The sequence below is a fragment of the Oryzias latipes genome, chromosome 22 (genome assembly GCF_053564925.1).
Source record: "Oryzias latipes strain Hd-rR chromosome 22, Olatipes_Hd-rR_3.1".
In the NCBI taxonomy this organism is placed as follows: Eukaryota; Metazoa; Chordata; class Actinopteri; order Beloniformes; family Adrianichthyidae; genus Oryzias; species Oryzias latipes.
Window position 1 is genome coordinate 22,523,631 of NC_136258.1, and position 22,049 is coordinate 22,545,679.

The following is a 22,049-nucleotide window of genomic DNA, read 5'->3' on the forward strand; positions in this document are numbered from 1 at the left end:
CAGAGTAACTTGACAAACTGAAACTTGGTGAGAAAATGAATGACATGGAAACGGAAAACCCCAAAACAACTGTATGTTACTGTATCTTTAGCTATGTTACATGGCTTGGAAAAAAAACTACATCATTAAGTTTATCAGGCTGCTTAATGGAGTAAAGAGTTGAAAAAAGGGGACAAAAAAAAAAAGAATTTCTCATCGGATCATGATTTTTATTTGAAATGTTAGGTACCTGTTTGAAGAAGACACATGAAAAAGACATAACGGAAGTTGCTCCAAGACCATCCATCTTCTGAACCTCTGAATCCTCCTGGTGGGATCATGTGGGTTGCTGGAGCCTTACCTAGCCACTGTTGGGTAAAGACCGGTACACCTTAAACTGGTCACCAGTCACAGGACCACACACACACTCGTGTGCCTACTGTTCCTACCTACGAGATGCAGTTTATCCTGTGAAGTATGCTTTTTGGACTGTGGAAGGAGCGAATTGCCACATTAGCTCAGGGAGAACAAACTCCATGCAGTAAAGTCTCAGCTTGGATTCAAACCAGGGCTCTCTCACTGTGAGCCAGGAGCACTAACTATAACGCTAGTCCTTGTTTATCCAAAATGAATTATATAATATGTCACCATATTCGGATTTTTCTTTTTTCTTCTTCTTTTTTCTTTTTAGTACACCAAGTAAAAATAAAACAAGGTGTATAATTAAAAACCAGTCTGTACTTTCCTGTGTGTGTCTTAGTATCATTTTAGTATATTTATGTCTCTTTTGTTTTAGTGTGGAGCAAACAAAACAAAACCAAATTTACTATATTTGTGTTACCTCAATTGAAGCATCTGGTTCTTCAGGAAGGTGTAAAAGAACAGACATTTCTTCACAGGTTTTCCAATTGGTCCACATCTTTAATTTGCTTTTTGACATCAGACATCAACAATTAAAACACAGCATTTGGCAAAACGCAAGGATTTGGCAAAAATGTGCACTAACTGACTCACTCATTTCAGTAAACAGGCAGAAAAAAAGTTGTTTCTGGAAAAAGGACACACATCGATTGGATCTCACTCGTTGTATGCATCTTTTTTGAAGACGACATTAAAGTCCTCCTTCCAGTGCTTCACTGTAGCTGTGATACATTAGCTGCGTTTACATGGGCAAAAGTAATCGGAATAAACGTGCGATCAGAATAAAAATCCACCATGTAAACATGCCGTTTGGAATACTCTGCCCCGATCAGACTCATTCTGATCAAAATTTCCTTCAGATCGAGATAGGTAGGTTATGCCAATTGTTGATCCGATCTTGCCGCAAACAATTTATTCAGATTGTTGGTCACTACTGCTCTGGCTTTTATGCGTAGACGGTGTGGCGCTCCAGAGGAGGCTTTGGAGCATGAAGAGGACCGGCCGGCTGCTCCACACAGGCGAACCATGTCTCTGAGCAGAGCAGCCGGACTCGTAGCTTCGTGTTTGCGAGCAAGGGAAGGATACGTTGTCACGGTGTGCGCTCCGGAGGACGCTTCTGACCACAGTCCGTCCGGCTGCTCTGCCTCCCGTGACAACTGTGTCTCCAAGCAGAGGAGCGGCTTTGGGACGGTGTGTGAGCTGGCAGAGGCGGCTCTTGAATGCAGAAATGCCGCTTCGCACAGTCCTGAGAAACCGCGACAACAATCATGTGAATTTGTGTTTCCAATCATGTCCGGACAAAATTAAAGGCTGATGTTATTCCCACATATTTACGGCCAGCCAAGATTCACATTGCAGCATTGACCGCATGGATTTTAAGTGCATCCAAGGCTAAATGTTGTTGGCACATATTAGCCTAATTCCAACCCTTCTTCCGGGTCCGTGCTGCCAAGAATAAAGTGCTGGCCGCACATATTTAGAAAATTATGAGCAAACAGGCACTTAATAATAAGCATAACAATGGAATTCAATATTTCTTCTTCAACAGCCGTTTCCGGTATTTTGGACAGTCCTGTGCATGACAAAATGATTTATTCTGATCGAAAGTGTGGTGTATGTGAACGTTTGTTATAATCGGATACAGTTTTCTGGGCCAATGTAAACAGTTCAGTTCTAATCCGATTTTTGATCCGATCAAACACATTTTGCACATGTAACCACAGCTAATGACTTACTCAGACGATGGCATGGCAGGAGTAAAGAGTTTATATCAAGAAAAAGATGAAAGAGACAGACACAAGCCAAAGTCATCTTAAAATAAATAAAAAAAGATGGTTTTCCAATATGACATAGGACTATACGATATAAAACCATGAGCAGAAGTTTGCTAGTTACAGACTGATTGCATGACAATTTCTAAACACACACTATTTCTATCAAAGATGGCAAAAAGCACAGAATTTTTTTTAACCCCACACAAATAAAAGTGCTTTATCTCTGCTGCATTTTGTCACAACTTGTTTAGTCACGTCAAGTCAAATGGATCATCACCTGATACAAAAAAACATGTGCAATGTAAAATTAAACATTTCTGTGACCATGTTCCTAAGGATGACAACGGGGAGGCGGACCTCCCTATTTACTTTGATCTTGTTAGCTGATTTTATCATTACTCACAAATGTGCAGTGGATTCACATTACCGTCCTGAAAACACCTGCAGCTTAAAAGGATATTTGAACATTATAAAATATGTACAATAAGCTTTGTTCTTTCTAAAGGCTGCCATTTTGAAACTCTTTCTGCTCGACCAGGAATGATCTCACTCATATCTGTCCAGATTTCAAATTTACAGAGATCCCATTTTGACTAGTAGAGACCAATTCTTGAAGATGTGCATTTGTTTAATCCTTCCATTGCTGGTACCTTTGGCCATTAAAAAAATAAAGAAATACTATTTGAAATTTGAACAAGAAACAAATTAAATTTTCTATTAATCTTATCAAGATGTGGGGAATCAGGGAAAAATTCTGCATTGCCACGGAGCTTTGTTGCTCTTTTCAGCAAAATCAAACATGCTAGACTCTGTCAGTCCTGCCTTACAGTGTGGGGAGTTTTGTATCAGGAACAAGGATGACTTGTTTTCTTTACTGCTGGACCTGATGTGGTGTTTTGCATGCTCATGACAACCACAGCTCGTGATTTCCTTTTACCATTTGAAAGAATTTGCAGCACATTAATCTCGGCCCTCCCAACAGTTTTTGTAAATGGCTGCATTTCGAAATTTGCAAGCAAAATGGGTCCTAAGCATTTAGGAGCATTTAAGTATAAACCTTAATTATGACTGGCAATAAAGCTCACTGGTGGTGTTTGTTGTGCAGTGTACATCAGTGAATTTCTCGCAGTAATAGTCATCGCTGTCTGGTGCGTTTAAGTAATGTCAGAAATGCACCAGAAGCTAACAAGCTCTGACTGAACACCAATCAAAATAAGCTACATTTTAATCAACTGAATGAGGATCCCGGAAGTGCTTGTCTAGGATCCAAATGCAAAAGTTGCATATGAAAAAATACCCATTAATGTGTTGTAAAAGCTTATTTTCAATCATTTAAAGTAACTAAAAAACAAAGTTTCATAGCAGTTGTAAAACTTTTCTTTTCCAGAATTTTTCCCCTTTGTCTAAAAAAGACTTAGTGTCGGTAGCTATTGCTGTGATATGGAGGTGCAAAACCCAAAACAAAAATAAAAGTTACAGCAATTACCTTCCCAAAACAGATACAAAAAACACAAAAAACAATGTGTTTTTTTGCTCTGAAAAAAAAGGCTATTTTGGATGCCCTAAATCATTTAGGGGAAAAAAAACACACAAAAAAATCCAGTGTACTTTTTTTGTTTGTTCTGTAAACCACTGAGAAGTGGATAAGAAGTCCAGACAACTGTACAACTTCTACTTGCAGCTGTTGACTTTAAGACAAATGACAGAAAAAATATTGACTGTCAGACTTGCTTTTCTTTTTATGAAAGTTTTTCCAGCTAATCAAGACTCATTTTAACTCAATTTTAAATGAAAATATATATTTGATTTATGTAAAAATTGAGGTTTTATGAAATGACAGCACAACAGAATATCATTATTAAAGTTAGTCACACACGAGTTGTGCTCATTTAAGCAGATTTTAGCTTTTTTTTTTTAAATTAGATGTGCATAATACAGTGTAGATGGAACTATTTGGTATGATAGTCCACATGGGATTCAAGTGTTATGCAACACATTGACTGTGAAATTAACATTGCACACCATGACTAAAGAGTGACCTGCATCCCACAAGAAAGAGTTTGGGGGAGTACTGGGATATTGGCTGCCCTGTATCGTTTGCATTAAGTGATAAACAATTTGAACTTGTATATACGGTATCTAAATGATCTGTATAGACTGGCTAAGTGATGCAAACACATCCCTCCCCACAAAAAAAATAAGAAAAATAGCTACAGAGTTGTAAAAATATGTACATGACACAATTTACCTTCACATTAAAGTTTAGTGCAATGCATAGGTGATCGCATTACTAGCACAGATGGGATATTCTTTTCTTTATCATAATGCTTCTTTTATTTTTTACACATACATCTTTTATTAATATAGCAGTCTTCTTTTTCTAAAATAATAGCTTTTTTTATCCATGCTTTGTACCACTTCAGAAAACGTGAGCAATAAAGCCCTTTGAGGCTCTACTCGCCCCAGTACCACTTGTCAAGGCTGTAAAAGGCTTTGTACTCTTTGTGCCTTCTCAAGTAATCACACGCCAAGCAGGTGTGCTCTGCCCAGAAGTACGCTTTCTTTACTTTGAAGTGCCGTCGCCACTCAAAATACCTGAGGTACATTACCTCATTCTTGTCTAGAAGTAGAAGGTACTCAGCCAGGTCCTTGGGTGAATTGAAGTCATCTACGTGGATGAAGGCATCTCCTGGAATGAAGTTTTCATAGTTCTGCCTTGGTGGACCAAGAACCACTGGCACTGTGCCCACAGACAGTGGGTTGTACAGTTTCTCAGTAATGTAGTCTTTGTGGATTGAGTTCTCAAAAGCTAAGTAAAATTTACAGCTGGCCATGGTGGGAAAGTATTCTTGGTCAGAGATGTACTCCCCAAAAGCTTGTCCATATGCATGAACTTCAATGTGTTTGTACAACTCATTGTAGTATTTCACACGAACATGATCCTGGTTCCAGTTGCTCACAATCCAGCAGATCAGCTTGTTTTTGCTGGGTGGCACAAAGTCCTCCTCTGTCTCTGCTGCTACGATTGATCCATAAGGCACTTCGATGTTGGAATCCTGACGGTAATTGAGAGTCAGATTGAACAAGTTCTCAATTCCAGGTAGCTGCGACGAGTGAGAAGGTGACTCCAGGTTCATCCACACCCACTTCTGAAATGATGGCCGCTGGAGTGGCGGTAGATTGGACAGGTCACTGGAGATGTCTCGGTGATGAATGATGACCCCATCTGATTTGTTGTAGAGGTTTCTGTCTGCTGTGATGAAGCAACCTTCAATGTTAAAGAGAGAGCTGCAGACACTCAGGTCATACGTTTGTCCGAAGGGCCAAAGCCAGATAAGAACAGTGGTTACATTTTTATCGCTCTTGGTGGAAAAGAGGTTTTTTACCCGGTCAGTGGAAACCGTTGACTCAACTGGGCCATATAACCAACTGGTCGATGGCTTAAAATACATCAAAAACACAGTCACAAAGCATCCCAGAATAAAGGTAGTGAACAGAAGGGGTCTTAGGATTTTGTGAAATGTTGTCGATGACATACTCTGTCCTAAAGAGAGAAAACCATCAAGTCCTAAAAAAAGGATTGAACATCAAAACCAGTCCCCTAATTCATTGAAAGCTGTGATTTGGTCAGAAACTCAGCTTTGATGGCTCTATAGCAACATTGCTTTATAAACCAAGCTTTGACTGTGTGCTAAAAGTCACACAAAAGCATATTTCTTTGAGGGGGTATTCAGGGGCAACCAACAGCTGGGTTGTTCCTCACAAACTAAAAAGGTCACAGTGAATACGTGCCTCTTTACTTTCCAGAGAATATTGGTCCTTAATGATGTATTGATGGTGAATTTTATCTTGAAGCAGCAGGTCCTCCTGATATCTCTTCCTTTAGATGGACAAAAAAGAGAATAGAAGAATTATTGTCAGGCAAGAGTTAAAAAAAAGGACAAAAAGAGCAATAAAATGGCTGGAGTTTGCACATAGATTGTAGTTGCTTGTCACAAATGAATGACCTATTTGGTTAAAGAAACACCTGACAGGGTCTATGAAAGAGATCGCTCAACATAACAGCATAATATATTACTTCTTTTAAAAGGGAATTTGTTTTGTACAGCTGTGTACATGAACCCATTCATAATGATGGAGTCACTTTGAATAAACACAAGCATTACATACAAAGGCTGGAATTTAAAGATTTGTAGCCCACTTTTTTGTCTCACAGGTGTCTCTATGTCAATGGTAAGGGTTTGGCTGTAATGTGCTGAGCTGTTTAATTCAACAATAAAGTAAATGTATCAAATCAAATCAAATCAAACTTTATTTATATAGCACTTTTCCTCTAAAAGGCTTAACACAAAGTGCACAAAAGGTAGCCCTGTAACAATGGCTAAGCAATAACAATTGTTTGGCTTAGTTGATTTAAAAGGAAAATTGTTCTCTAAATTGTCAATTAGTCTGAAATAAATGGATCAGAACAATAACAATGCATAGTAGTTTTGCAGAACAATAAAATATAGAAACCTCTAATGCTACGGCCCGAATTACAGTATATCACACCAAGTCTTTCATATATCATAATAGAGCTGTAACAGAGCAAAATTTGTGAAATTTGTGAAATTTTCACCGCTTCACCATTTCACCCCAAGCCTCTTCCAACTGTGAGAACATGCTTTAGGTAGTGACAGCCTATTGTGAACACTGTATGCTAAAAGCGCATTCAAGAATGGCGCATTCAGCACACTTTTGAACACGCACCACATGTCCGGTGTGTACAGTACACAGCATAAGAAGGCAGTTGAGCAGAGTTGTCTTAGCTACAGAAGGCAAAGGACCTTCTCCAGAAGGAGGAGGAGGAGTCAACAGTTGGTCTCACCGTGTGGAATGAGTGATGACGGCTGCTGTTCTGAAATCTCTGTGAGGATTCTGGAGATTCTGGAAGGATCTGTCTGTTGCACTCTCTGTTTGAAATGTGGTATTTCATCTTTACATCTCTTTTGAAGGTCATCCTTGCAGAGGTCCACTCCCCAGAGGAGAAGGGAAAGAGAAAAGTGGAACAGCCAAATAGGAACCTCTGTTGAAGGAATGTTCTTTCAGCCCCTTGAAGGAAAGACAGAAGCAGAGACCCAGTTACTTTCAATTTGCCGAGTAACATTTCTTGGGTGTGGGCGAGTTAAACAAGATATTAAGACAAACATGTGATTATAACTTGTTGTGCTTTATTGCTCAAACTTTATTTAACTCATTCACAAATGGTTGAAGGAGAGTACGTATCACAAGTCAAACTTAAACAATTTGACCGATTTTTGTGCACCATGTACAACAGAAAATCAACTTGAGGTCAGTAAGCACAACCAGAGTTTGCACTTATACAGTAGGGCATAAGACTATAGGCAGATTTCCTATTTTTGAACTAATTCAAGGATTTTAAGTGCGCCTCATGATTAGAAAAATACATTAAGGGTCACTAAATCAGCTCTAATTGGATTTTGGTTAGTCAGATTTACAAACTTCTGGTCAAGATGAATCGTAAATGGTCCTTTAACCACATCTGCTGCAATGAGATGATCCTTCGTGACACCAGCTATCTTTTATTTTAAAAGTTTCAAAAGTTATAATCTATTTCATGTTTAAAAGAAAGGCTATTTTCTCTCTATGAACATTTTATTTATGCCAAAAAATAACAAAAGCTCATTTAAATTTGTCATAATAGTAACATTAACATAAATATTAATCAGTGTCTTTCTTTTCTAAAGGGTGACACAAGACTTCGTGGCTTTTACTGGGTTGTTGTCAGTGAAAAATTGAAAAATTAACCCTGATTGCTGTTTGAGTGTTGAAGATTGCAGAACTCTGATTTAGGGGGTACCTTGTAATATCTGAATGTGTTCCTTTGGCACATGTGTGTGGAAAGTGATGTTACTGCAAAAGTTGTTAAAGCATTTTAATAAAATTCTGTTGACATTTTGAATCTTTTTTATCATGTTTGATGGTTAATGGACAAAGATCAGAGTACAGATTGAGCTGCTGTAACGCAAGATAATTTCTAATGCCCTTCTGGCTTCTAGTAAAAAAATTGCTATTATGGGTTTAATCTAACCTGGAAATCTAAGCTGCTACAAAAAAAAGATTTCTGCAGCCATTGCAAATGTTTTTTTTTTACCGCATTCATCTTTATTATGTGGCACTGTTTATTGCAATAGTATTCAGTAATAGATATTACAAATATTAGTCGAAGTAAAAATTTCTGTATTTTCTGCAAGTTTGTCACTTTGCCCACAAGATTTGCACTTGGATAGGAAAAAGAGTCAAATTTAAAACTTAACCTGAAAGTACTTTTTTCCCCCTCTGAAGATCCAGTGTACTTTTCAGGAACAAACTACACTCCCTTAATTGATTTTGGCCGACTCTGCAGTCTACTTTGGATCTGTGTGGACCAAACTTCATTATTTTAAAAACTGAAACCATTCATCACTTTACCTCACGTCAGCCTTGATGTATCAAACTAAGCCAATATTGCACAAGTGATGTATCTGTTTTTAGCATCAATCCCCTTTGCCTGCTTTGGTCAAAATAGGGTTGAGCACAGGTGTTTCTTTTTGCTTACGTGTCCTTTCATCTGGCAGTTATGTTGCTTCGCCCTTAGTTATTTCTTCCTGTTGTGTTTACTTCTTTTTAGCACCATGAGTGTGGGAAGGGGAGAGGATGATGACACCTGCGTGATGTACAATGTTTAGCGTGTCAAAATAAAAACGCAGAGTGCGTATTGTCACGTGTCGCTGCCTTTATTGCAGTGTTGCTGCAGCGTGTGTCCGCCACATATAACATACCGGTCCGTGAGAATTTTGCCAGACATCAAACCAATCCGTGGTGCAATAAAGGCTGCAGACCGCTGTTTTAGAGGACCTTCTGAACCCATGTCAGTGGGTGTGGTAAGCATCTGTTTAATCTTTAACTAGTAAAATCCACATGTGGGACTACTGTGCAGCTGGACTATCAACATTGTGTGATCATGGAATTTGGGGACCGCAGAACTTTTTTGCATTCACAAAACATATTTTTCTTTTTTTACATTTTTTTTAACATATCTTGTTTTTGAAATCTTTTGCACAATGGAGTTGCGGCTAAAATTTGTACAATGACAATAAAGCTATTCTAATTCATTCTATTCTACTTTATTCCATTCCATGTTGACTTAAGAAAAAGTAGAGGTAAGCAATTTTTTAAAAGAGACCTTTGTTAACAATGTGTAAGTTAAAGCCGTTAGGCTTTAACTTGTTAAATCAGGAGAGTTCAAACTCTGGGATGTTTCAGATTGATAAATGATTACTGTATTACAAAACAAAAAAAAGAGTAAAAAAAAACACTTTTTTATTGCTTATAAGCAAGTAACAATTAAGAAAACCTTCCAGTTAGCTTATACTAAGCCTTGTGAAATGTAACAAATAGAGATGCAATGATACACTTTCCCCAATATTTGGTTCAATTAGGCCTGCACAATATACCGCAAATTTATCGTTATCGCGACATCAAGCTGTGCAATATGCATACCGCAAAAGACGGCGAAAATCGCAATAAATGGTTACCTTGACCCTTGTGCTATCCTAGGCACTTTAACATTGGGAGTTGGGTCATCTAGACCCACTAGACAGTGCTCTGAACCTCTTTTCTTCAATGATTTGTGATCTTCACTGGTGTCCATGGATTCCATGAAATCTTTCCACCTTTATCCACCTTTGTCATGGTAGGGAGAACACGTCAAAGTAAGGGGGGGGGGGGGGGGGTCATCTAAGATAGCACAAGGGTTAAATGTGCTAAAACAAACTCATGACAGCTTGAAATATTGAATAAATGAAATAAATCCCTTTATGCATTTAACCAATCGGAAGGACCCGTTTACGCTGTTGATCAATCAGATGAGCCCTTTTATGTTTGATGTTTGCCTCCTATGTCGACAAGGGTCATTTGGAGTGTAATTTTTATACTGTTGCATTGAAATGGAAATGATGTTTTTGGTTGGTTTGATATTTGTTTATATACCGCAAATTATATTGTTATCGCAATATTAATGACAAAAATCGCATATCGCGAATTTTCCTCATATCGTGCAGCCCTAGGTTCAATGGTGTAACATACGTTTTGGTTTTAAACTGAGAATTGTGGCAGTCCTAGGTCCAACACCATTCAAACCTGCAGTTACTCAATCAAGCAGTAAGTCAGAATATGTGTGAAATTGTGTTTGCAAAGTGTGGACAAATCACTGTGCAATAAGAGGACAGGTGGGCTTAAGTCTGCACTGTTTTAATTCCAAGAAGATGTTCTTTAACTTTAACCCAGAACCCAGATCCAATTTTTCTTAAAATAAAATTATGTCTATTTTTACCACAAACCAAGTGGACCACAGAATCCATTTCTGATAATTTTCTCTTACACTGATGTCGCCATTGATAAATAACGGCTGTTGTTTACTGTGAATCGAAACATTTCTTAAATTTGTTGCAATATTTTTACAAAGCCTACAAAGTTCATGATTCAGCTTGATTTATCATTTATCACATTTCTTCTCAAAACTAGTTTCTTGGTTCAAAAATAACCTTACATGACTGCCGTAGTTTTTCAAACTGAAGAGAATTAGAACTTCAATCATCTTTACATTAAAACTAACTAAAACTGTAAAAAACTAGAGTTACTTTAAAGAAAAAATGATTTGTGAATTAATGTATTAATATCTGTTTATAAGTCAAGACAGATTCCATATAAATTATTTAAAAAAAAACAGTCTTAACAGATATGTGAATCACTAGATTTCAGTTTTACTGTACATTTCCCAGCAGCGATCTACAGTGAAAAACTGCCTTTACATTCTCTTTTGTAACACAAATATTTTGAAGAGGGTCTGTTTTTTTTCCTTGTAAATAAACATTGCAGGGTTCACAAAGCTGGAATAGTTTCATTCAAAACTGCACAAAGTGTGGAGTCAAATGTTCCTCTGCACTCAGCCCAGCCAGCCCTCTCTGCCACAAGGCATTTAAGAAGGTACAGTAGATTTTAAAGTCAAAGGTCATTTGGTACAACTAATTTTTTTTTTTTTTTTTTTACTTTTATTTACCCAGGAATTATCACATTGAGATTAAGAATCTCTTTTTCAAGGGAGTTCTGGGTAGTGGAAACAGCATATTACATTTACAATAAAAATGTCATTCTTTAATTGATTAATGATTTGTAATGACACCTAAAGAACAATTGTTGTCTAAGCACCAAGAGGCACAAACCTGCAAACGTGACCTGTCTCATCCGCGGTCACGTTAACAGGTTTGAAACCGGAGCCAACCGAAATCTAGCAGAAGGTAGAGGTTGCAGTCAATCCCAGGGTAAGCCAGTGTAAATGATACATCCCTAATTAATTATGACTAAATAGAAATAAAACATCAATCCATCCATCCACCCACCCATTTTCTCAACCCACTACACCCCTCCAAAGGCCACAGGGCCCTGTCCCGGCCACTGTTTGGCAATGGCGAGGTAAACCCTGGACAAGTCGCCAGTCTGTCTCAGGACCAAAAATCCTTGTCAGTGAATAATCATCCTAACCGTGAAGTACGTCACTTGATTGACACAAAGAACGGCCAATCAAACATTTTCTGACACATACGTCACTACACACATGTGTTTAACTACACTGACCTGGCCGTCCTGCCCCGGTGCCTGCTGCTGGTTTCCCAGAGAACATAATGTCTTCTGGAGTTCTGCAAACTCCTTGGTATCAAAATCAGTCTGAGCTCAGGGTTTCATCCTCAGACCAATGGCCAGGGAGAGCGCTACAACCAGGATCTAGAGACTACTCTGCAGACCAAGAGAGGCTATACTGTGGCTAATCCCCCTGACAGGTTGCTACTCCAGAATCTCAACTGTAAATAAATTCTTGGAACTTCTGCTACAAATGTATTTGTGGTTCTTACTGTATTTCTTTCTGCTTGTCTAAACATGAAAACATGGGGGGGGAAAAACATGCATGTAATTGGAGAAAATGACCACAGATGTCTATGGATGAACACCAGTGAAGCAAACTTTAAGCATTTTAGTAGAGATGTGATGTTTACAAGTGAACCAAATCTTTTGAACAGCTCATTAACATGAGATATGAAAATTTAGCCATAACTGGTTGGGAGCTGTTCTTTTTTTCTGCCGTCATCTCACACGTGGCTAGCTCTGAGTTGCAGCGAGTTGCAAGCGAGCGGGGGAGGAAGTGCTTTCGTCTGGGTTCTGTATCTTTGTCTTGACTTTTTCTGTTTTGTTAACATGTTTCACTGAGAGCTTTTGTGTGGTGCTCCATCTGTTTTTAAATTTTTTAATTTATGTGTTTAGACCATGAGACTACAATGCCCTCCATTGTGTTTTATTAGCTTTAAAGAAACATGCTAATGATTTAAATAAATAATGGGCTTGTTAATTATTTTTGTCATTTAAGTATGTGTTAATGAGATGATCCTATACTGTAAAAATTACTTTTTTTAACCACTCCTGACATTACACTAAATTAAGAGGCTTTAAAAACCCTCCAAAATGCACACATGACTAAGCAAAATAACGGTTACATCTATTGTCAGAACTGTTTATTATTAGAATAAGTTTAAAGCCAATATTCTTATCTTCTGGTGCAAAAAAGTGTCTACTTTCTGTTCAGAAGCAAGGTTCTTAAATTAGCCAACACAACTGTGTCATAATGATAACTGCAAGTAAATCTGCCGCAGCAGTAGGATCCTTTTTTTGACACAGTGTATTTTATTTTGAAAGGAACCTGAGTGATGAATCATAGTGATGAATGATGGACCTGTATGTGCTGCTGTCAAAATAAAATAAATCAAAATTTGTACGTGCTGAAAAGTAGAATACTGTTATATTTCAATTATTGTAAATATATAAATGTTACATTTCAGTAATGAATGGCCTACTGGCAAGAAAAATATAAATAAGTGTATTTTTATGAACGGGGAGTGGGACTTTGCAGCTCTCCCTCAGTTTTAATCAGGAAGAAACTTGACTAAATGATTCTTTTAGAGGTTGAAGACCCCTGGTTTAGGTGTTGCATTAATAACATAATTTAGAGTGGTTTCAACATGAATGCACACTTTTTATACAATAGTGCAGTGTTTTTCAACCTTTTTTGAGCCACGGCACACTTTAACCTTGACAAAAATCCCGCGGCACACCAGCAACCAAAAATTTTAAAAAAGGAGGAACTCTATAGTCTGTATTGATCTACAGCCCCTCAGCAATCTTACATGCATTTTTTGTGATAATTGTGGCATAAAAAGCTGGAAGTTGCAGCTGTTTTTTCTAAAAGATGTAATAATGATGATTATGTGTGATGATTGATGTGTATTCGTTGTGGTTTCAAGACGTTTAACAACGTCGGCTTATTGTGCGCTGAGACGCTGTCGCTTTAACACAATGCATCATGGGAGATGTAGTGCAAACAGCCGCCAAACGCAGACAGATAGTGTCTCTGGGCTTCATTGTTTTGTTCACATGTTCCACGGTCTGATACCAGATGCCGCGGAAAGCTACACCGCTAAAGACGAGCTTTAGCTGGTATTTTTGTTGGAACTAAACGACTTTATGAGCAGAATCGGAACAAGGAAGTGAGGACTTCAGCCACTTCTGATTGGTCAGACGGATGACGTGTGATTAAGCCTCCAAGAAGGATTGGTGGAGATAGTTAAAGGGGCGGGACTTTTCCGAAAACAGCTGAAGCTACGGCTAAATCGCGGTACCGTCATTCTTATCAAAATGTCTTTAATAGAATCAAATAAACACAAAGAAAAAGGTATTTTACAATCTTTTATATTCCTAACTACTCAGTGTTTTATCAAGGCCTGTTTGGATGAACAAAGAGCTGATATCCTGGAGATGGTAAATGTTTTTAGATCAGTTAATGAGGGCAATTTCCCACGGCACACCTGGCAATCTCCCACGGCACACTAGTGTGCCACGGCACACTGGTTGAAAAACACTGCTACAGTGATCTCACTGACCTCTCAGAGGGATGTAGCTGAATCCATATAAGACTTTAAGATCTTGTCCACACACGTCAAGTGAAGTTATAATTAATATTTCAAAAATAATTCAGTCATTTATTGGTGGGAAATCTGGGTTTGACACTAATCTCATTTAGATCTCAGCCCATCAATCCTCCCTGTAATCATTTGCAAGACTAAATAAATTAACTCCATTCAGGCTTTCTAAAAAGGGAATAAATAATAAAAAAAAACCAAATGAACCAGTCTTGAACGGCTCTTTGAAATGAACGGATCCCTCCAAAGAGCCTTAAATCTCATCTTTGCATTTCAGCTTTTTTGTTGTTGTTGCTAGTGCTGTATAACTCAGCACTACCACCTGCATTGATGACACCTGATATTTTCCTTTTTTTCCTTTCTTTTTTTAAACGAGGACACAAAGTAGCTGTCTCAACAAGTCTGTTAGTGATGTTATTCTCAGAAATGTGCTTACTTTTGCAGCTGTTTACAGTTTCCCTTCCTATTTCCTTGAAATCCTTAGTTAAAGCCTAGACATGAGAAGTCAGGTGCCATTTTCAATTCAAACCATTGTAGTCATAAAGTAATTTGAAGTAATTTGTTTTCTTAATTGTTTTTCATGTTCTTTTACTGTTTTGAACCTTTAGTTTATGGGAGCTGGGCTGCGCCACGGAAATGAAAACCTGCAGAGTGTGCCTAACAGCTCAACTTTCCAGGAACTCAAAAGGGTTGGGTTTTCTTGTTACCTGTGGATACCACAGGTAACACAGGCATCAGATGTTACATTAGATTTAGATGGCATTTTATACAGCTATCAGGAGAAAGGTGACTAAGAAAATCAAATCCACAGATCCATCCTTTAGCTCAGCTAAACTCATTTTTGTATTTTTCAGATTTAATTCAATTTTTTAAAAAAACTAGCAATTTTTTTAGCTTTTTCTGTCAAACTGATAGAAGCTGAGAGCCTCTTTCATTGGAAAGTTTTTTTTTTACAATGTGTGATTTTTTTTGGCACACAAGGTGAATATTTGCACTATCCTGGTTAGTTATTTAAGGATAATTTTTTTATTTTATATTTTTACGTTTTACATTATTGTTAGGTTTCAAACAGGAAGAAAGAATGGAAGATATGGGTAGGGGTTAAACATCCACATGAGCACAAAAAACACAAAACTAGCCACACACAATCATGCCGTGACACCATAAACACCCTAACCCACACACAGTCCACAAAAGACTGTGAAGCAGCAGTGGTAGTCAGGTTCTTCCAGATCCCCCATATGGAGAAACAGACAACAACGTCCACCTGTGGAAGCCACACCAGCCACCCAGAGACTGGGCCAAAGAGGTTCACCACGCCGCCAGAGACCCACCGGCCCAAGACAAAATGGTAAATAGTAAATGGTGTATACTTGTACAGCGCATTACCTTCCTTCAAGCCCCAAAACACTTTACAGTTACAGTACCATTTACCCATTCACACACCGATGCCGAAGACTGGCGCCGACCTATAACCCAACCCATGTTTTTAGCCAAATTCAAAAAACCTGTGCTGTGTTCTAGGACATAGCTTTTGCAAAGCTTGTGGACGGGATCATTGGCACGGAGCAACCCCATCCCATTTCCCGTCACCCATCTATTTACACGCTCTCCCGCTAACTTACAGCCCCTCACACCTCCAACCTAACATTACAGGTGCAAAAAAACAACTAGCAATATTGGAGCTATCCAGGTATACAGTTTGGAGCCAGATGAGGAAAATGAAGACGTACATGGATCTATTATGCAAGTGAATGCTTGGAACTGAGCGGAGCAGGGAACATAGTTTTATATCACAAATACGCTCTTTTTTTTAAACTGCGTTTTTCCATCTGCTCCTGATTCACAGCAATTTAAATAAAGACACACTCAGAAATGCACAATTTTCATCAGAGTGGGTCTGTATAAATGATATAGGAGTCATGTACAATCTTGAGCGAGTCAAGGGATTCCGTATGAATAACAATACTGATGTAATCTATTTCAGTGTGGGAGTGAGGTTGTTCTTAACACAGCCAAACAAGTCATTAGCATTTACTTGAATGTGAAAAAATGATTTATAGCCTTTCAGTAAGGAATGTAGGGCCTGAATCATTTGACTAATGGCTTTTGTGGCGTGGTAGATATTTAGCCAGAGTTCAATGCTTGCAACTATGTAGTTCATGAGTCACACCTGAGCACTCCCGGCTGTTCAGCCACAACTGTGTGAACGAGGTGTCTATAACATTTCAGTGACGCTCAGAATTCTGTATTAAAGGCGTTGATCACATTTTAACTAAAGCCTTAACCCTTGTGCTATCCTAGGCACTTTAACGTTGGGAGTTGGGTCATCTAGACCCTACAAGACAGTGCGCTGAACCTTTTTTCTTCAATGATTTGTGATCTTCACTGGTGTCTGGCACCAATCTGAATATTTGGATTTAACCCTTGTGCTATCTTAGATAACCCCACCCTTACACTGAAGTGTTCTCCCTACCTTGACAAAGGTGTATAAAGGTGGAAAGATTTCATGTAATCCATGGACACCAGTGAAGATTACAAATCATTAAAGAAAAAAGGTTCAGCGCACTGTCTAGTGGGTCTAGATGACCCAACTCCCAACGTTAAAGTGCCTAGGATAGCACAAGGGTTACAGGGCCTATCCAGAATGTGTCCGAAGTCAGAGCTCTATCTCCCCCTCTGGTCACCAGCAGGAACCATCTCCTCAGTTTTAAATGTACTTCATGTCAGTGCAGTTTCTGGATGCCACAAACCTGACTCTCATGTGCAATCACTTACAGTATACTTAAGCACTGCACTGAGTGAACTGTATTCAGCCCAGACTCTTCCTGTAAGGAGCTGTTCATCACTTGGTGATGTCACAATCTGAGGACCCACTTGTTTTATGAATTGGGATGGGCTGGTGCTCAGAGCGAAAGGTTTTAGACGAATGCTCAAAGATGCATGAATGGAGTCAAAATACTGCTTTGGGGTTGTTTTTTGTGAGGATGTAACATTATTATAGTTAAAAGCTAAAATTAAATAAATAAATAAATATTTTTTGGTTCGCCTGATATGGGCCTTTTAAAAAGTGCCATGAGGAAATATTGTAGAACTAGTTAATGTAAGCAAGCAGGTGGTAAATGGAAAGGCTAAGGAATCATCGATTGGCCTCTCTTCTCTCACCATGGCTTGTCAGTCGTCCTCCAGCCTGGATGTGGATTAAGCTGCAGGGAAGTGAAATAAAACCTTAAAATGTATTAAATATACTGGCAAACCAAGGACTGAGGCTTAGGATTGAAGGATTTTTTTTTTTTTAAGATTCCACAAATGTTTGACTATATAAAAATCCACAGATGGTGTCGATGTATTTATGGTGGATTTACACTAAAGTGAAAAGGTGAGACTCAACCTTTGGGGCAGAAAAAGCTTTTATTGTCCCTGCAGAACCACGCAAAGTATTGAAACATGACCTCGTCTGTATTTTTCTGATTTTTACCAAGCAAATGGACTGAAATGCATCAATGCCATTGAAACTGTTGACCAAACTCACACGACACCAGCAGCATAAAGACCTAAAAGTGAACTGGTTTCTGTTCCATGAGGAAAACATTGGTGCTGGTTTGTGGTTTCAAACAAATTTTATCCCTAAAATTGTTATAATTCAATTATTGTAAATATATAAATGTTACATTTCATGAATGAATGGCCTAATGGCAACAAAAATATAAATAAGGTGTATTTTTATAAACGGAGAGTGGGACTTTGCAGCTCTCACTCAGTTTTGGTCAGGAAGAAACTTGACCAAGTGGTTCTTTTAAAGGTTGAAGACCCATAATATAGAGTGGTTTCAAAATGAATTTCAGAAATTTTGATTCCATGTAGCCAATAGACAAATAAAACCTTTGAAATGAAATATATAAAAATGGTAAAAATATTTAATAAAACTTCATAATGTCTTTTAAAAAAAGGGGGAAAAGAGCTGTGTAAAAATGACATAATTCATGAAATCTCATTTTTTGCTGCCATCACACGTGTTGTCCTTTGTGATGCACTTGGTCATTTTTGCGTTATAGTGAAATAAACCCACCATGTCTCAATCCAAATGGTATTTTCCAATATCAATTATAACTGATTTACTTCATTTTGAAGGATTTTATAATGGTATAGGTTGATTTCATTGATCTGGTTGGATCATAGGAATATGAATGGATTCATCGATTAAGGTGATTAGTTGTTACAACCCTAATGACAACATAAAAACAACAGCCCACAGAGACCCACCATCTTCCTAACAACAACATCCATTTAAGTCATGAATCACAACTCTAAAAATGTCACCTGTGTTATGTTTTGTCCTTTGTGTCTTTGTTTCTGTATTTTTTTTTTTTTGTGGTCCTTTTTTGTTCAGGTTAGCCGCGCCTTCCCCTGTTGGCCCCACCCTCCTGTGTTTTCTTAGATTTGCTCACACCTGGCTGCGATTGTCTCACATGTACTCATTATTTAACCAATGCAAGTCAATGCAAGGGTGGGGTCATCTAAGATAGCACAAGGGTTACAGAGGTTTTGTTGTTTGTTCTGTGTTGGAGCGTCTTTTGTGTTTGGCCTTTCCGCTTTGACTCTCTGTTAATAAACCTGTTAACCCTGGTGCTACCTTAGATGACCTCACCCTTACATTGACGTGTTCTCCCAACCATGAAAAAGGTGGATAAAGGTGGAAAGATTTCAAGTAATCCATGGACACCAGTGAGGTTCACAAATCATTGAAGAAAAAAGGTTCAGCGCACTGTCTAGTGGGTCTAGATGACCCAACTCCCAATGGTAAAGTGCCTGGGATAGCATAAGGGTTAAAGGCTTGAATTTGTTTGAGTCTTCCTGCTCCTGTGTTTATCTCCACCAGCCACGGGTAACATTCTGATTGATTGGCATTCAACACGCAGCCTTCATTAGCTTCTATAATGTCCAGTGGTCTAAGTTCTGAATATTTTATTAATGTTGATGATGCTTTTACATAGTTTAAGTTTATTATATTACAAATTCTATATTGGAGTGACATATGCACAAAAGGTGGCCTCCTATATTACATAGTGATTAGAAATTTCAGAAATATTTATTGATCCAAGTGGTTTTTAAATTATGATGCTTTTTAAGTTTCGCGCTAATCGTTTTTTGGATCCATTTTCATTATGATTATGCCATTTTTAGCACACAAAAAAAACTGTTGTTTTCTAGTACATAGTTTCTGCAGAGTTACAGTTTTTCAGCAGAAATTTGCCTTAGATATGTGTGCAGAATGAGACAACCTCCACACCCCATCATTCATTTGTTTACTTACACTCTCCCGCTAGCTTACAGCCCTTTGCAGCCCCATCCTAACATTAACGGTGCAAAAACAATGGCAAACAATATTGGAGCTGTCCAGCCATGCAGTTTTGAACCAGACGTCAGGTCGGACGTGGGAAACAAGGATGTACGTGGATCTTGTCAGTTACAAGTGGATGCATCAGAATGGAGCAGAGCGGCTTTTGACTTGCCGTTGTAGCTTCTACATCACAGCTACAAGCATTTTTAGTCTGCTCCTGACTCACAACATTTTTACTAAAGAAATAGTCAGAAATGTAATTTTAAGCTGAATTTTCTTTAAAAATGTCTTGAGATCTCATATCATGAAAAAATGCCACAAGTACATGTGAAAAACACCAAAAACACAAAACACAATGCTCTGGGTCTTTGACAAAACACGGTATCACCTCCAAAGCTATTTTAAGATCACTGATTGGGAACCTTCTAAAATTAAGTAATGGTTACTGTAACTGATGAACCTTTTAGGTATCTATTTGCTGTCCGAGCTTCAGATAATGAGAAAAGCAAGAAATCTAAGGTCATGGTTCCTGTTTAATGATGCCCCCCCCTCGTGCACCTCTGCATCTTTACAATAAACCAACAGACACCCTGGTGCTGCCCCAGCACTCATTCACATTTTAGATAAAAGGGGTTTGGGTAAATGCATTGTGATGTATTCAGGACACGAGCACCGCATGGGTGAGTAGTCTGCAGAGCCACATTGGAGAGGACTGCAGGGGGGGATAGCTGCATCAGCCGCAGAAAGCCATGAAAGCCAAACAATCTTGTGCTGTTAAGGGCTGCACTGAAAGGGCCAAAATGAGTGCGCTTTGGTGGTCAGCAAATGCAGCTTCCAGGCTGCATCATCAATCAGATTTACTGCTGCTGCTCCTCCATCCCAGGTGAGGAGGAATTTCAAAGCCAGCGAGCAGTGAAGGTCACTTGGATGGAAACACTGATGGGGACATTCTTGAAAATGGTTCCAACACGATCTGTAATGAAGCTGCTAGGTGATTGAAAGCCCTATAGGTGTGCTCTGACTCCATCCTTATTATTTACACTATAAAAGGCATTTATGTGTGGAAAACCCCTCTGGGGTGTTGATTTTTTTAAATGCGTAAAACCAAAACAAAGAGATGGTTCGTTTTCTAGACGGGGATCGTTGATAATTAGCCGATTTAAGCGTAAAATCGTGGAGGAAAACAGTAGATTTTACTCACCGTCTCGACAGGCATGGATCAAAACAAGCCTTTCTTTTCCCCCGCAAAGGTCCCTTCCCCTTAGCGCTCAGAAGATGCGCTTTAAGTAAAAAAAAAAAGAAAAAAAGAAAACGCACACATATGTGAGTATACTATGCCTGCCGCAGCTGCAGCAGCAGCTCAGAGGAGCACGTCTGTCGTCTTGATGTGTGATGACACCTTGGCTAGTGTTTGGCTGCGCGCCGCATCCTCCCCTCCGCCGCACAGCGACGCGCAGAACGACGGCTCGCAGAGACAAAAACAGCCACGATATCAAACCTATCCGCGCTCTAACACTAAATCCACGGTTCGGCGTGAGGGGACGCCATGTATGTCAGGGGGGGTGGGTGGGAATATGATGCAATGCAATTCCCTGCTGGCCGCCCATGCGCTACCTTTGCGTTATTGCGGCTGCAGGATGTGGCGGAGCTCTCCAGTGCGTGGAATACCGAGAAGTGACTGAAACGGGCGTGTTTACGGCTCCCGTTTCACGAGACAGGTGAATAATAGCGGCTTCGAGGGATTCTCACTTTTTTTTACCCTAAGGATCAAAATTCTGACGTGGGAAACTTAAAAAAGAGGAAACATCCCATTTGGTTTGTGGTGACCCCACACCGCATGTTTTAAACCTAACAGTTGCAATAAACAGCAGTAATAAATCTACAAACACATGAGCTAATAGATGTAATTAAACCTTCAATAAGTTCATAAATTAATAATCAGCTGCTATATTAAGTCCTCATTAGGTTACAGACAAGTCGATTAAACATACACTTGAGTGCTAAAATAACCTGCAACACACAGGTCAAGCTCCAAAAAAGGTCAATTCCTATTTTATTTTAATGATAAATCATTACAGAAATCATAAGATGATCATTTTGTAATGCTAAATGTGTCAAGGAAAAACATTTTAAGGGCCAGAAATAATGAAGATCATTCTCATCTGACTGCAAATGTCCTTCATGTTATAGGTCAAAAATGGGACACTAAATTGCAAATTCCTCCTGAAAAGCTGTTGCATTTTCCTTTTTTTTCCACATAAAACTTGTTCAAAATGAAACCAGAAAAGCTCCAATCATTGGATGAAAAGCAAAAATGGAAAATGATTAGAGGTCTTTTTATCTGGCAACAAAACAGAAGTCTATTTTTCTCCAAGTGCCTCTTATTGTGTGTCTTGAAACAGACACAGTACTGTCTTGCAGTGAAGCCTCTTTCAGCTAAAATGTAGTCTGATCATTTCCTTTCAATCC

At 38.7% G+C, this 22,049-nt stretch overlaps 1 protein-coding gene across 3 annotated transcripts; it reads right to left on the reverse strand.

Annotated features, from left to right (window-relative positions):
• Positions 1-879: 879 nt before the first annotated feature.
• Positions 880-21,218, reverse strand: fut9a (fucosyltransferase 9a). 3 transcript variants are annotated; one of them, XM_011490108.4, is made up of 4 exons: positions 20,980-21,208; positions 20,782-20,860; positions 7,042-7,265; positions 880-6,054 (listed from the first exon to the last, which is right to left on the reverse strand). In XM_011490108.4, exon 4 carries the CDS (start codon positions 5,708-5,710, stop codon positions 4,628-4,630), a length of 1,083 nt encoding a protein of 360 aa, XP_011488410.1. In that variant the 5' UTR covers positions 5,711-6,054; positions 7,042-7,265; positions 20,782-20,860; positions 20,980-21,208; the 3' UTR covers positions 880-4,627. The 3 variants fall into 3 exon arrangements, with proteins under 3 accessions (XP_011488410.1, XP_078796384.1, NP_001156559.1); XM_078940258.1 differs by having other exon boundaries at positions 20,782-21,218; NM_001163087.1 differs by lacking the exons at positions 7,042-7,265; positions 20,782-20,860; positions 20,980-21,208 and having other exon boundaries at positions 4,628-5,710.
• Between the last annotated feature and the right edge of the window lie 831 nt (positions 21,219-22,049).

What these genes read in the sequence shown, in the direction of transcription:
- fut9a (XM_078940258.1), bottom strand. Translation starts at nt 5,710, where the DNA reads ATGTCATCGACAACATTTCACAAAATCCTAAGACCCCTTCTGTTCACT.